A 15,288-nucleotide genomic window follows, 5' to 3' on the forward strand; every position below is an offset into this window, starting at 1 on the left:
ATAAAATAGACTATATTTTATATACTTGAAGTTGGAACCACTTATACGCCACAAATATATTTTAGAGTTAGAATCAAAATTCCTTAAAAGCAAACAAAAACTGGTTCCACTAAAGAGCAAGAAAAATGATGAATTCAGGGTCTTGAAAACATCACACCACAAACAACCAACCCTGAATAACTAAGCATAACGTCTACGTGACAATATCTACGATTACAGCGATAGACTCTCAGAATATAAAAAAATACATATATGATAGAATAGCAATATATAGACAAGCTTATATAAAGTATATACACTTTATAGAAAAAAGAACGTTCATCCAAAAAGATTACATCTCAGTTCACAAAGGACAGTTTTAAAAAAATAGGCCTCTATGTTCTGATTTGGGGATGTTGAAATAGTTTGTATCCTATGAACTGTGAACTTGATATTTCAAATTTATGTGAGAAATTGTTCCCAAACATATTTTAAATGTGCATCTGTTACTGCTTATCTATGGGAGTTCAAGTCCAAACTACAGATCATCATCCAAAAACAATGAATATCTAAGACACATATGACTTCACATGCTGCACAATGAAGGAACCAATTACTTTATCGAGAGGCCACGGGCCCATGACCATGAGACTCAGACCTCCTAAGTAGGTCGACTCAGAGTTAATGTTGACACAGAATGCACTCCCAAAAGGTGGTAGGGTTGTAATAGAAATTCACAATGTGTATTCTAGACAAACCAGCAGGAGGAATGCACGTGACAATCAAGTGTTTCACGTACTTTGCAAAGCCAATGAAATCTTCGTGGTTGGTGTTGATGTAGGAGACTTGGATGTCAATCAACAGCAGTACCTGTAAGGCAAAAAGAAACACTTCCTTAAAAACCCATCTTAAATATTCTCAAACACTAAACTCAGTAATTGCCTACAAATTATTTATCTTCATTTAATTTTAAAAAGGATGCTTCAGTTAGAATGAAAAGTTGCATTAATTTTTTCAATAATTAATGTAATTATTTTTGTAATTTTTACTCTCAATTCAGAAATTAAAAATCTACACGAAAATTCTGAGTCCCACATGAAGAAAACAGCTTTATAGTTTATAGGCATGTACTCTTTGCTAACTTAACACAGAACCTAGAATTATTCTATTCCTCTAAAATGTATGTATGATGTTCAAAAGACAGCCATGTGTGTATAGGAAGACATGTGGCAAGAAGGCCAGTGACAGGCTGCTCAGAACTTCCTGCTCCTGTAGACACCATATATTAGCCACGAAATAGCAATACCATCTCTTATTTTTCCTCTCCTCTTCCATCTCTTTAAGTTCCCTCTAGGCAAGCAAGAGAAGTATCTCATCAACCAACTCAAAGGGCAATATACAAATAAATAGAAAGCCTCCTTGAGATGAATAGGCTTCATCATCAAAGTAAAACTTCAGTCAGGTCTCTGTTAAAAGATCACCTCATCAGAGGGATCCTCCCTGCCCATTCTACCTGAATTAGCACTCTTGTTACTCTCTATCCTGTTACTCTGCCTTATTTTCCTTTGTAGCACTACCACTAGCTGACGGAGTAAGTTTTTACATATTCAGGATACAGACCTCATCTGCTGTATCCACTGCCACATCCCCAGTGCCTAGAACATCATGTGCATTCAATCAAGATTTGTCAAGGAATGAACTGAATGCATGTTCCAGTAAACATGAAAATGTTCTAATCATAAGATACTTATACACTCTAAGTCCAAGATCTGGAAGGTCCCTCTGTAGAATACATTCTTCAATGGGAGACAAAGAGACCTAGAGAGAACAAGAGGAAAGTGGAGCAACCAGAAACTGGAAGAAAGAGAATTTTATTCCGGAGATAGTCAAAACTGAGTTCCCCTTCCTAAGTTTCCTTTTGTTCTCCCACCTCGGCCCCTTGTCTTTCTAGAATGTTGAGACTTATTGATAGGGAAAAATACTTAAGAATCCCTGCCTGTATACCTCCAGAGCTCTGCGCTTTGACTTTGCTGAATGAACTTTTGATGACCACAGTGAGTATTTTCACACTGCCTCTCTTCATTGAAGGTAACATCTGAGTGCATCAGAGCACTCATGGCAACCGCTCACTGACATAGTCTATATAACCCTCCCCAGTGGGTACTTCCTCAGGAAAGCCTTCCCTGATCCCCTCACTTCACCCAAGACCAAGTTGGATCATGCTATTACTCTCACATAGTCTATATATAATAATTATATTTTACATATATTGAACTCTATACTTTTTATTTGCGGTGTTTACCACAAATGTAATTAATTATTTGTATATATTTTGTTTGATGTTTTGCTTCCCTGCAAGACTATAAATTCCATGGAAGCAGGGATTATATTTGTCTTGTTCACCACTTTATCTCCAGAACCTAGCATGATACACATAGTAGGTGCCCAACAAATATTTGTGGCTGTAAATTGTATAACTATCTACCAGCCTAGAAGAACAATTTGCTTTAAAGGGAGTAATTTATTCCCATATAATTAGTACATGACCACTTATTATTGTTTCTCACTCACTACCCAATGCTATGGGCTCTGAGGCTTTGTTTTTGCAGCTAATCTCAGCTGGTCATCTGACCAAATCTTGCTGTGAGTCCCAAAGGGCCCTGCCAAAAAACATTAAGTGGGATCACCCCAAAACCATCCCCACTACCAAACATAAGAGTCTAGGCACAGGTGCTATTGGGTCAATAACATCACACTTATATGAAGAAGTTTCACAACGTCAGATACGGTTTTGTTTCTTCTCTTAATGAAGAAAACTGAAGAGTTAGGAGGAGTGACCATTATTAGATTATCTGTGGTATTGCCTCTATTCTCCCTACAATAAAGCCAGATTCTGTTAAATGTTACACTCCCAAATCCATTTGGCCACGAGTTTGTATCAACAAACCATAATATTTAAGCACAAATAAATTGTTGCCACCATAAAGAGCAAAATATCTACATAATTCTTAACGTTGCCAAAGGTTGTCATGAATATCTTGGACATTCACGCACATTAACTTGGACTGCAGTATAGGAAAAATGTGGAAAAAAATAAAAACTATGGCTGTTCTCATTCATATTCCTGGAAACGGGGAGTCTGTGTTCATCCTAGGAAAAGAGCCAGGTCGCATGTGGGGGATGAAAAGGAAAACAGTACATTTTTTTCTCATTTTTTTCACTTTCTCAGAGTTTCTCACTGCCTTTTTCACCCACAGTTATTAAATATTTAGTTGAAGAAAAGCAAAGATAGCCCTGGTAGCGTAATCACCCACAAAGTCAACTGCTTCAACATGTATGGAAGCACCTGGAATAACAGCAGGCACACAAAGATGTTCAAAAAACCTTGTTTTCGAAAAAAGTTCACAGACAGATTTATGGTTTTCATATTTTAAATTTTGAAGAATTTTTGCCCCCACAAAGCTTTCAGAGCAGAGGTTGGTAACAATTCCACTTAAATAAGCAGTTCTGATACAGAGGCCTGAGGAAATGGGTCACTCTCTGACCAGCTACTTCAGAAGTACCATATGGCCCAATGCAGCAGAGTTCAGAACTCAAATGTGAGATCTACGCAAACTGACAGGTTCACATTAGCAAAAACGTGTGTTTTTACTATGCTACACAGGACCACATTAGAGGTAGCAAGCACCAGTGTCTGCAGGCGGTTGGTTAACCGTCAGACCAGGCATCTGAGACGGTCACTTAGGAGGGAGACGCCTGCCCCAGCCCTTATCTCCCACTTGGGGAGTGAATTAATCACATCAGAGTTCGAGATGGAAGACAATTTCCCTTCAAATCAGAAAAGACAGTTTATATCTACTATGTGTCATAGCTCTTCAGTAATAACAACAGAAGCAACTAGAATGAATGAAGAACTAAGAGTTATATTTGAATTACTTCATTTCATCCTCACAAAATGCCTAGGAGTTACCATTATTATCCCCCCTTAAGATGAGGAAACTGCAGTGTAAAGACGTCGAGTAACTCGTGCATTTACACAGAAAGTAAAGGGTAGAGCTTGGATTCAAATTCAGGCAGTCTGAACCCAGAGCCCACCATCGTAACAACCATGCTAAGTGTGCGTATGTCATTTTAGTAAAAAAAACAACTCTGAAACATGAACTGTTTCAACTGACTTAGACATGACACAAAGATAATTAAGATAATAATTGTACTATTTTTTTCTCGATATTGTTTTTACATAGGATCCCTAAGAGTTAAGTAGGATAGATTATCATTTGAATTTTATAGAGTAATGACACTAAATTAAAACAGTTATCTTATTTACTTCAGGTCAGGAGTACAGTTGACACTTAAGTTTTAAGAACTTAAGTGTTCTAGGTCTAGCAGCAGCCATGACATCAGACATTGGGAGGAACTGCTGGCCTCAGGGTTATATATCTGGCCCGGGGCTTGATTTCATTGGCTCACGGGTTAACATTGATTTGTTTATCTCCACTAAGTCACAAAACCTATTTTCTCCACTTTTGGCTATTGTGGATATCCAAAAGTGTGAAAATTGGAAAACTATGAATAATGGTTAATTAACTTTCAAAGCACAATGATAAAAAGTAGTAGCAATGAATCCCACAGCTCAAGCAGAGAGCAGGTTGTTACTGGAGTCACTCACAAATATCCCAGCCTGCCGGGCCTCCTTTCCTCCATCTCTTCACTTTCTTTTTCCACTCCCACTCCACCCCGCACACACCCTCTGTTGCAAGTGTGTGTCTCTCTGTGGTTTGTCTCTCTCTCTCTCTTCTATTTTGCCTTCCTCCTTTTCCCCAGTTCTCTCTCTCCTCCTTTCCAACTCACCTGAGAACCACAAAATCTTGGAAGGCTAACTTCCAGAGGACTTCAGAGGTCATACAGACCAATATCCCAAGTTGTACATGAGAAAACAACAGTCCTGAGCAGTGGTTTGCACAAGAACATGCTGTTATTTTGAGGAGAACACCTGGCCTGGGTCCAGTGTCCTCTCCATGCCGTCACACTCGCAGCTGTGCGCTGGAATCGAAGAGCATCTGAAACCTGTGTGCTTTCCATTATCATGTTTTACAAGGAACTAAGAAAAAATCCACCTAAATTTAAGAAGCTTTCATTATTTTCACATAGTCCTTCACTTTTTTTAATGAATTAACTTAAAAATAGTCTTTTGAATTCATAGGACTAGCGAGGATTAGAAGACAATTTCAAGGTCACTCCTTACAAACCATACACATTCACAGAATAGTTAGAAATGTTTAAAAGAGCTGTTCTTAAACTTTTTTTTTCAATCATAGGTTCCATGGATGAGTTGATGAACAGCTTTGTTCATTCTCCCCAGAAAAAAAATGAAAAAACTGAACATTTTGCATAGCATTTTAGGAATTTATGAATATCCTGGTGCCCATCTGTGGGCCCACTAAAAGTTAAGAACTGCTGTCTTAAAGAAAAAATGTGATATGTTTCTGGATTAGTGGTTTTCAAAGTGGGGTGTGTACATGCTAGGGCTGCACAAAATAATCCATAAAGCACTGAGGAAAAAATAATGAAACTCCTATTACTACTTTTTAAATTTTATCCTTCTAAAGTCTTTATATTTGTTCATATTTTTAACAAACACAAGATGTTAGTGTAGCAACATATGTATAAAATTCATAAATAAACAAAAATAAACATATGTGGTTGTGTTCTTAGTAATTTTTTTCCATTCAGGGATAGGCCGACAATTGGAGACCACCAGACAACCTTGGAGAGACCTTCCACTTCTCACAAGGACCCTGCCCACCAGAGAAGGCCTCTCCTCACCTGGTCCTTTGTTTTCCCTTCTCGCTCGCGAATGTGGTTAGCGACAATTCTTTCTGTTTCCTCGCATAGTCTGGGGAAGTTTGCCAGCTGTCAAGAAAAATAGATCTGAGTGTTAATACTCAAAAAGTTATACCACAAAAAAAGGAGCAGAGATAAATCATGTTACCTTACAGAAGATACACATTACAATTCTGGAAGCAAAAGTGAAATATCATGAAATTCTAAGGAAGTATGTCAGAGTGACAGAAGAGGCTCCACAAATTATAATCAGAAGCAATTTTGCCATCTGAGAGGAAACACTTCAAAACCAGCAGAGAAATTCCCTACAAAGAAAACAGAAACTCAGATACCATCTAGCACTTGCTCTACAGAGTTGGCACTTAATGAAGTTCAAAGATAAAGATAATGGAAACGAGGATGAAAGAGCATAATGACTAACATTAATAGAGTGCTTACCACATGCCAGGCTGTGTGCTAAGCACCTCATGCATCACCTCATTCAAAAGTCACAAGAACCCTAAGAAATAGATCGTATTATTAGCCCCATTTTAAAGAGAAGGAAAGTGAAACACAGAGAGGTTAAGTAACTTGCCCAAGACTAACCAGCTCAAGATTGGTGGGTCCAGGATTCTAACCCAAGACCTTGGACCCTAGAGCCCATGGTCTTGTCCATTATTCTTTGAGGATAATTTGTTACACGAACCAGACAAATACATAAAACTCTATAAACCATGTAACTCTATAAACCATGAAGAAGTTTCACAACGTCAGATACGGTTTTGTTTCTTCTCTTAATGAAGAAAACTGAAGAGTTAGGAGGAGTGACCATTATTAGATTATCTGTGGTATTGCCTCTATTCTCCCTACAATAAAGCCAGATTCTGTTAAATGTTACACTCCCAAATCCATTTGGCCACGAGTTTGTATCAACAAACCATAATATTTAAGCACAAATAAATTGTTGCCACCATAAAGAGCAAAATATCTACATAATTCTTAACGTTGCCAAAGGTTGTCATGAATATCTTGGACATTCACGCACAACAAAGGTGAGATTCCTATCCCTTAAAAACCAAGTCCCAGACCTGAATTCTCTACAGTACCAATAAAATGTTCAGACTTTAATAATCAGCCTGATTTGAAAGCTGAGTATCATGGCCTATTACGTGAAGCATCTACTACATGCAAAGCACAGCAGAGTCTGTTGGCCTGGACAGCCAGTCATTAGAGGAGGCACAGTGTGAGTCTTTTTGTACAGGGTAAAAACTACAGCAGATCTATCCAGACCTAAGAGAAAGCCCTATTTGAGCACAATGCTTTGCAGCTATTCTCTTTCATACCACAAACTCATGGAAGGTAACCCAGTGGCTACTTCAGCCAAACTGTTCATTACCTGCCAAGTCAATGAGACATGATTCATTTATTCTTTCAATTATTCATCCAATAATTATTATTGAAAACCTGGCTGTTTTAGGGGTTGTGAATAGAGTGATGAGCTTAATAAACCAAGTCTCTACTCTCAGGGAGCTTACATTTTCAAAGTCCCTTCGTTATCCAACAACAACAACAAAAATGAAAGGCATATATAGTATAATTCATGTGTCATGTGTGCCGCAAAGAAAAACAAAGTTTGGTAAGTAGATGAAGAGTGACGTGTGTGTGTGCGCGCGGGCACGCGTGTGTGCAGGGAGGCGTGTACAACTGTAGATAGAAAGGTCAGACAAAGACTCTGATTAGGTGGCATCTGAGCAGAGAACTAAAAGAAGAGTGTGACCCATGTGACGTCTCGAGGCAGAGCATTTCCAACACTGCAAATGAGAAGTGCCCAGGCCCTGCCATGATGTCTCCTCAACCTGTTGAAGAAACAAGGAAACCAGTGTGGCTGGAGCGGACTGAGGGGAGGGGAGAGTGGGAGGAGTTTAGAGATGAAAAGGGGAAGATCATGTAGGGCCTGAAAGCTATGGTAAGGACTTCGGAGTCATCCGTTTAGTTATGTGTATTCAGGGCCAGATGTTTACTTACCTAACATACCACAAAATTCAGCATTTCTTCTAACAGCACTCTTTAATAAAAAAAATCATTCCCTATATTTCTAACAGCCAACTAAGGTACCTTTTTATTTCCCTGCAAAGCTTTTTTCTCTTTTCTAAGCAAGGGGAAAAAAAATCAATTAATTGGTATGATGGCGATCCAAGAATGTGGCTTCCCAAGAGGCCGATGAATGGCACAGTTGCTAAACTGTGGTTAAAAAAACAAGATGTTTCTCTCAGTGTTTCCTGAAAAGAACCTCAGGACCCCGAAATGATGCACCGTAGAAGAAGAGGTAAAGAAAAGCAGCTGAAAGCTGATGCCCACCAGAAAATTCCAAAGTTGAGAAGTCCTTGGAATGAAGCCAAATAGCTCATAAAGCTCTGATGTTCCTGTCTCGTCCTCCAGTGCCCCAGAGACAACAGTGAGAAAACATCCAAGAAGAAATGCGTTCCTCCATGACAAAAGTCTAGCTTTGTGCTTTGTTACTTGAATGCACATAAATCCTGTGTTTTCACTAAGGTTTATTTACGTGGCTTAAGAAAAAAAGATTCAATATTTTACACATAAGACATTCATCATGAGGAATTGTAAATGAAAATACTGTTTAAAGTTATATACATATATATATTGCCTTTACTCCTATTTATGCCAGTGAAAGTATTAATAGCTCCCCATTTCCATCTCAGAAATGTCCTGCATTGGACAATAAATTATATGGTCACCTTATCTATGGCTCATGTTCGAAAGGGGTCAAGTAGTAAGTCCTGGCATACTCAACTTTAATTAGGATTATTTTGCTTTGCAAAAGATTTTAATTAGACCAGTTTTAAAGTAAAAGAACTTGAAAGTAGACATAATAAGGCCAAAAATCAAGAACATCAAAAGGAGGAATAAAAAAAAGGATAGATATTTGAAAGTAATTTCTCCAAATTTTAGCATTTTAAAAGGAATGACTAAAATATTCTTTTAAAACCAAGTACAGGTTATTTTACCATTAGGATAACTTTAGAACATCTAAATTGTTAATAAGTATTTATGGAATGCCTCTTATGTAGGGTTAGTCATTGTGTTAGGTGCCAGGAACAAGATGATAAAACACAGTTCTTTTTTAAAAAGAGCTCATAATCAGCAAGAGGCGGCATTCACCTATAAATTACAAACAAATCGCAGTGCAGTATCGTAAATGTTATGACAGAAGTAAACATAGGGTGCCAACTGAAGCACTGAGTGAGGATGGACACCAGGAGAGAACTCATAGAGGTCCTACAGGAAGATTTTTTGGGGGAAAAGATGATGTTTGAGCTGGGATCTTAAAAAATGAGAGGAAATGGCAGGTGAAGACAGGAGGGAAAAGGAGACATTCTAAACAAAGAGAATCACATGTGCAAATACTAAGGGCATGAAAAATCTTTGAGGATAGTGCAAATCACTTAGAATGGCTGAAGCAAGCAGAAAGTGACAACAGATGTAGCTGGAGAAGTATTCAGAGATCAGATGGTGAAACTAAACACAGCCGTAAATGATTTGAACTTTATTCTCAAGCTATGAGGAGCCGCTGAATAATTTTGAAGGAACAGGCAAAATCGATGTCTGTATTTTAGAAGGGCCACCTTGACAGCAGTGGGGAGGATGAGTTTGAGGCTGGCCAGACTGAAGGTAGAAAGATCAGTTAGGAGGCCACTGGAGTCATTTAGTTTAAAAAAAAAATGTCTAGAGCCTCAAGTTAGAAAAGAGAGTAGTTGCAGTAGACTGTAGAGTAAACATTTCAGTAAAGAGGGTGGAGCTGGAGGTCTAGATTGGAGAATCAACGATATTTTAAGTGGTGGTTGAGCTGTGGGAGGTATGATCTGCCATGGAAAAGGACAGGGAGAAGAGAAGAAAACAAGGAGCAAGCTCTGCAAGACTCCCGTGTTTAGAGGCAAAAGTGGATTAACTCTTGAAGGAGATGGAGGACAAATCATGAGAAAGATGGAAGAGGACCCATGAGAGAGCGGTGTCAGTTCAAATGGAGTAGAATACAGTATCAGGAATAAGAATGCCATTACATTTAGCAATCAGGCCTCTGGCTGGCCTTTGCCATAGTTATTTCAGTAGAGTGGTGGGGTGGAAACCAAAGTGCAGAGGGTTAAGGAATTCACTGGAGACGAGAAAGTAAAGATAGTAAGCATAAACTTTTTTTCCTAAGAAAAAACACAGGTAGGAGCCCAGCCCTCATCATGGACACTACCTCAACAGAAACAGAGAAGTTGGGCATGGCTGGGAATACTTCCATAAGTTTGAGGGTTAGAAGACAGGAAATTAAGATTCCCCTTTATGGCCTCTATTTTCTCTGTGAAATTATTACTGAAAGTAAGGACGAAAGTGATGAGCAAAAAGGCTTAAAGAGAGCGTTCAAAGTTTAACATCGCTATTGTGGAGAACACCGAAAGTCATTAACGTAGCTGAAGACTATGGCTGTGTCATGGCACTAATCCACACAGATGGACAATTATCTCCAAGCTCTTCAGCAACCTGGGAGAAAGGGAAATAAAGACAAACAGTACATTTGACCAGCCTTGGAGTTTCAACAGGTGGCAAAGTTAATCCAGGCAGAATTGAAGTAAAAAGCTAAAGGTGGAGGTGCTGGTTGTCAATTTATTGCCTCTCGGCTCCAAACTGAACCTCCTTGCCCACTCTGTGAAAATAATTCTGGGCCCTTTAAATAATTTTCCTTTGCCAGCTGAAACAATGTGAAGCTTTGTCAGGAGAGGCGCTGGACCTGGAGACAGATTGTGCGAGGAAAAGGTCGGCTCAAGCAGGCTCCTGCAGCGCAAGGCAGCCACAGCCCCCTGGCACCCCTGCCCCCCACTTTGAACTGTTTTGTAGCAGAGTGCTTCCAGTGAGACATCTCCCCATGGATGGCTTTTCCCTTCCAGCATGCTCCAGGGGGCAGATTTCTAGCAAGTTCGGCCGGCACAATACTACAGCAACTTTTCTGCCATTCAGTGAGTTACATCCGTGCCCGCCTTCTTCCAGGAGGTCTGGAGCTGAGCCCTGGGAAGGGGTCCTCTTCCCCAGGTGCCTCTTAGCACCTGCTCCTTATATCTATTATTCCTATATTCAGTAGTTCTCTTAACTTCTTACTAGCCAATCCCTCATTCCTCTAATCCCCTGTTGTAGTTAAGATTTTTTTATAGTAAACATTCCCTGTTCAAATTGCTATGTGATTTCTCTCTTCTGTTTGGACCCAGACTGATACAATAGTCAGGAAAGAAAATAAAATCAGGAGGAGACAGGTAATTTGGAAGAGAACAGAGGCCAATGGTCTGAAGGTCACTTTGAGTTTAAAGAACGGTTATAGGGAGAGTACAGGAGTGAGAGAGCTGGAAGAGTTGGAGCTTATGGCAAAATATTAGTTATAAAGAACAATTTTCTCCCTTCCTCCTCCCCAGCACCCTTCACACCTCACTCACAAAGTAAGAACTTCCACCAACACTTCTGCCCTCTTGGGAAAGTACTATGGAAGAAACTCCTGTCATTTTCTCCACCTCACAGAAAAGACAGAAAAAGCCCTGTTGATTGCAAAGACCGTAAGAACCTGACGTGCGTCGGGCCACAGCTCTCTGTTGCATGGGTTGGATGCACTAAATCACTGCTCACATATGGATCTCTAACTCGGACTGGTTTACATGCCCATAGATGTGAGGCAAGCCACAGTACTCCATGTTGCTTATGGGGGCACGCTAACTCTCTCCACCATCGTGGATTCTAAGGTTTACTGCTGGAAGAGGAAGTAACAGGAGGCTCCCACTTTAGCAGCAAGTCCCAGCCATGTTTTCCAATCTAGATTTATCAGCAGCAAAGTGGATACTAAATTTCAATCCTCCTTTTAGCTTTTCTACTAATTTTCCAAATGACTTAAAATCTAAAGAGGGTAAGAGGGGCTGATCAGCATTCTGAAAACCCTAGATTTAGAGCCTGAAATTTCTGAAGAATCTCTTGGTAGAACATTTGTTCATGATGACAAGGACTGGAAAAGGTCACGCAAGTGTGATGCTAGTGTGGAATGAATGGAGAGCCACTGGAGTCAAAGACTGCAGAAAACAGTAGCTATTGGGTGTTGGACATGATCTCTACATGGATCTCTACTCAAGTCTTCCAAGGTGAAGGTGAATTTAGGATGAGGAGGAAAAATGTAAGCCAGGAGACTGACCAGGACTTGATGGTGACAGTGAATAGAAGGGAAAAGTGTGGCAGAGTTGGTCACACCTGGCTTTAATGGAAGACTTTTTATAGGAAGGTGAAGGAATAATGCAATAATGTTTGGAAGCCACAAAAGGAGAAGTAGGCAAATGCTGTGCTCGATCCAGGCCCTTAGATTCTTTGGGTTTAGGCCAATAAATAACCCTCATTGAAGAAAGCTACAGGATAAACAATAATCTCAGGGAGAAAGCTAGGTTTTACTTAAGGCAAAATATAAAATGTTTTGAGAAGACAGTACAAATATACAACCACCATTGATCCAGAGAGCATAATGGAAAGGGAGGTTCAAAGGGTGGAGAGCAAAGAATAGAAGCCAAAAAGTGTCCGGAACAAGCTGTCTCATCCCATGCCATCAGGACCGATTGTTGGTTTTCCAGTACGTTGGATACAATGGGAAACGATAAAAAAAAAAAATTCATCCATACCATAAACACTTTATATAAGTTAAAACATAAATGTGCCAATACACACATGCGCCAATCTTTTGATGTAAGGCCAAGGCCTGTTCTCTGCATATGGATCTGCTGATTGGAGTTATGTGTCTTCTGTCTTACATAAACCACTTCCTTCATCTACAATTCCCAGTTTTGCTCTCTTCAAAGTAGAGGGAGAACCTGAAGACACTTGTGAATAACCCAAATGCAGAGCCCATCTAGACTTGTATAACACCCCCCACGTTCTTTTAGTGTTGTCCTACCTACACCTAGGCAATAGCAAAGCCTTTGTAGCTAACATTTATCAAGTCTTTCCAAAGCTGAGTTTTTATAGAAACAAAATTCAGTCTTTTCTGCATTTGATCAGTTTATTTACTCTTCATTTAAACTACATAATTAAAATAAGAAGCACAACTGGCCTAAACAGGTTTGAGGACAAACACAACAGAATTGGCCCTAGGAAAGAAGACAGCTTAACTGATGGGGGCAGGAATGTATGGGCAACATAGAAAGAAGCCTTTGGCTGAAGACATGTGTCTGCTGAGGGTGGCCATCCATGTGGTTAATTCTGTAAGTCAATTAAGAGAGCTTTAACTATACAGGTCACACGACTGACTGCATTTTGAGGCAAAGACAGCAGGGATGCGAAGTATTATTAATTTGCTTCAAGTTTCCAAATGAAGAACTGGTATAAAGACTGTTTTTCTTCCCCATGTGCACTCTTTCCCCTTTCCTCAGTCCCTTAACTCCTATGGTTTTTCTTATTTTGGAGAAGAGAAACTAGAACTTTAAGGAACAAGGTGAAAGAATAGTAAAAGGTTTAGAGAACAGGGCTGAAGCTCCAAAGCCACTTCTGGGCCCCAAGCTAGTTCTACTTAAACTCCTTTTCTTTTAGCATTGACATCTAGGAATCTAGCCTGCTTTCCTCCTTCACCACTTACATCTTCTCTTCATTTGAGTTTTTCTGCCAGGTAACTGGGGACCCATATTCATCTTCATTCACATTCTCTTTTTCTCCTTCTTCCCACTGTTTTTTCAGGGAAGTTACTCATAGCAACCATACAGAAAGGGAATGATAACAAAACTAACAAAACCAGAAATATCTATACTTTTAAGAAATGATCAAAGCACAGTTGGCCCTCTGTATCCTCAGGTTCTGCATCCACGAATTCAACCAATCATGAATTGAAAGGCTTACGATAGTTGCGTCCATACTGAACACGTACATACAGACTTTTTTTGTTATTATTCCCTAAACAATACAGTATAACAACTATTTACATAGGATTTACATTGTATTAGGCATTAAAAGTAATCTAGAGATGATTTAAAGTATATGGGAGGACGTGCATAGGTTATATGCAAATACGACGCCATTTTATATAAGCGACCTGAGCAACCGTGGATTTTGGTATCCGCAGGGTCCTGGAACCAATCCCCTGGGATACTGAGGGATGACTGCACCAGTGTTAACTGTCATGGGGCTAGGCCTACCCTACCTGCAACATCATCACTAATTCCCCACTTTCCAATTTTCCCATACAGGGTACCCCTTTCATGTCCCTAGCACAATTCCTCCACATTCCTCAGTGAGGAGTCCCCCAGATTGGGAAGTCTCTCCTCTCCTACTCTAAATCATAGATTCAATAAATATTACAAGGCAAAGAATATTGGGTGCTACTAAAGTGGCCATTTATAGATTAGTCATCATTTACTGAGCACTTACCATGGTTAATCAACATGTTAAGTGCCCTGTGGATTTCAGGCATCATCTTGTTTAATTCTCACTGAGATGGTGGTATTGTTACTATTATTATTATCATCTCCATTTCACAAAGAATTTAACAAGACTATAGAGATTAAGTATGATGCCCAAGGTCACATAGAAAGTTAAGTAGCAGAGCCAAGATCTGAATCTTGGAAACTGAACCTCATGGGTGTGCTCTTAACTACTACACCACACTGTCCTTTCCCAGAATGTCCAGGTTCAAGTGAGATTCATTAAAAATGAATTTATAAAGAATTTAGAAGAATTTCCTTATTGAAATACACAATATCAATGATTCCCTTCCCCTAACAATTACCCCCATCCAGGCACCATAGGAAAAATTAGTTTAGGGCATTCACCTAATTGTTCTGAAGTGATATTTACCTGTTTAAGACAACAAGGAAAAAATTAGCAGACTAAAATACATCCTTTCTGGTTTAAGCAACCCTATTTGGAATGGGGTGATAGAAGACAATACGCCTATCTGTTATGAAAGCTATTCCCACAAACTCATTCACAGAAAAGAGAGGCCCATAGCAGGGTAGGAAAGATGGGTAAACCAAATAGTTACTTTTTGGAAAGTTAAATAAGTCAAACTTACTTTTTTGGTACACTTTTTGACAGTGTTGATTAATTCTTGTATTACCAGATCTACACTCTTCAAGGAAGGCCCTTTCAGTTTCACAATTTGTTTTTTGACTATTGCTTCAAATGCCATGTCTGGAGTGAACAACCCTGTCCTGAACGTAAGAAAGAAAGCAGCACGTTAGATCTTTTAAATTGAGTAATATCCAATACTCTTTTTAAAAATGTTTTAATTGACAAGCCACTTAAAATAAGCATGTAATATTCAAGTTTAAAAGTTACATAATAATTTATTCTATCCACAGAATCATTTGTAATAATATATTTAATACTACTACTATTCCATAATAAATTCCATTCTATAGATGACTAACATTACCTAAAAACAGTTCCTAAAATGTTTTCATGGCCTATAATGTAGCT

General features: G+C 39.2%; 1 protein-coding gene across 1 annotated transcript in view; it reads right to left on the minus strand.

Annotated features, from left to right (window-relative positions):
- The window catches only part of DNM3 (dynamin 3), a 523,181-nt gene that overhangs the window by 313,759 nt on the left and 194,134 nt on the right, over positions 1–15,288 (minus strand). The window contains exons 10-12 of the mRNA XM_058540062.1: positions 14,882–15,020; positions 5,806–5,892; positions 779–849 (exon numbers count right to left, since the gene is read on the minus strand). Of these exons, the coding sequence (XP_058396045.1) occupies positions 779–849; positions 5,806–5,892; positions 14,882–15,020 (297 nt within the window). The remainder of the gene's footprint in view (positions 1–778; positions 850–5,805; positions 5,893–14,881; positions 15,021–15,288) is intronic.

Source organism: Diceros bicornis, chromosome 4 (assembly GCF_020826845.1).
Source record: "Diceros bicornis minor isolate mBicDic1 chromosome 4, mDicBic1.mat.cur, whole genome shotgun sequence".
Taxonomy (NCBI): Eukaryota; Metazoa; Chordata; class Mammalia; order Perissodactyla; family Rhinocerotidae; genus Diceros; species Diceros bicornis.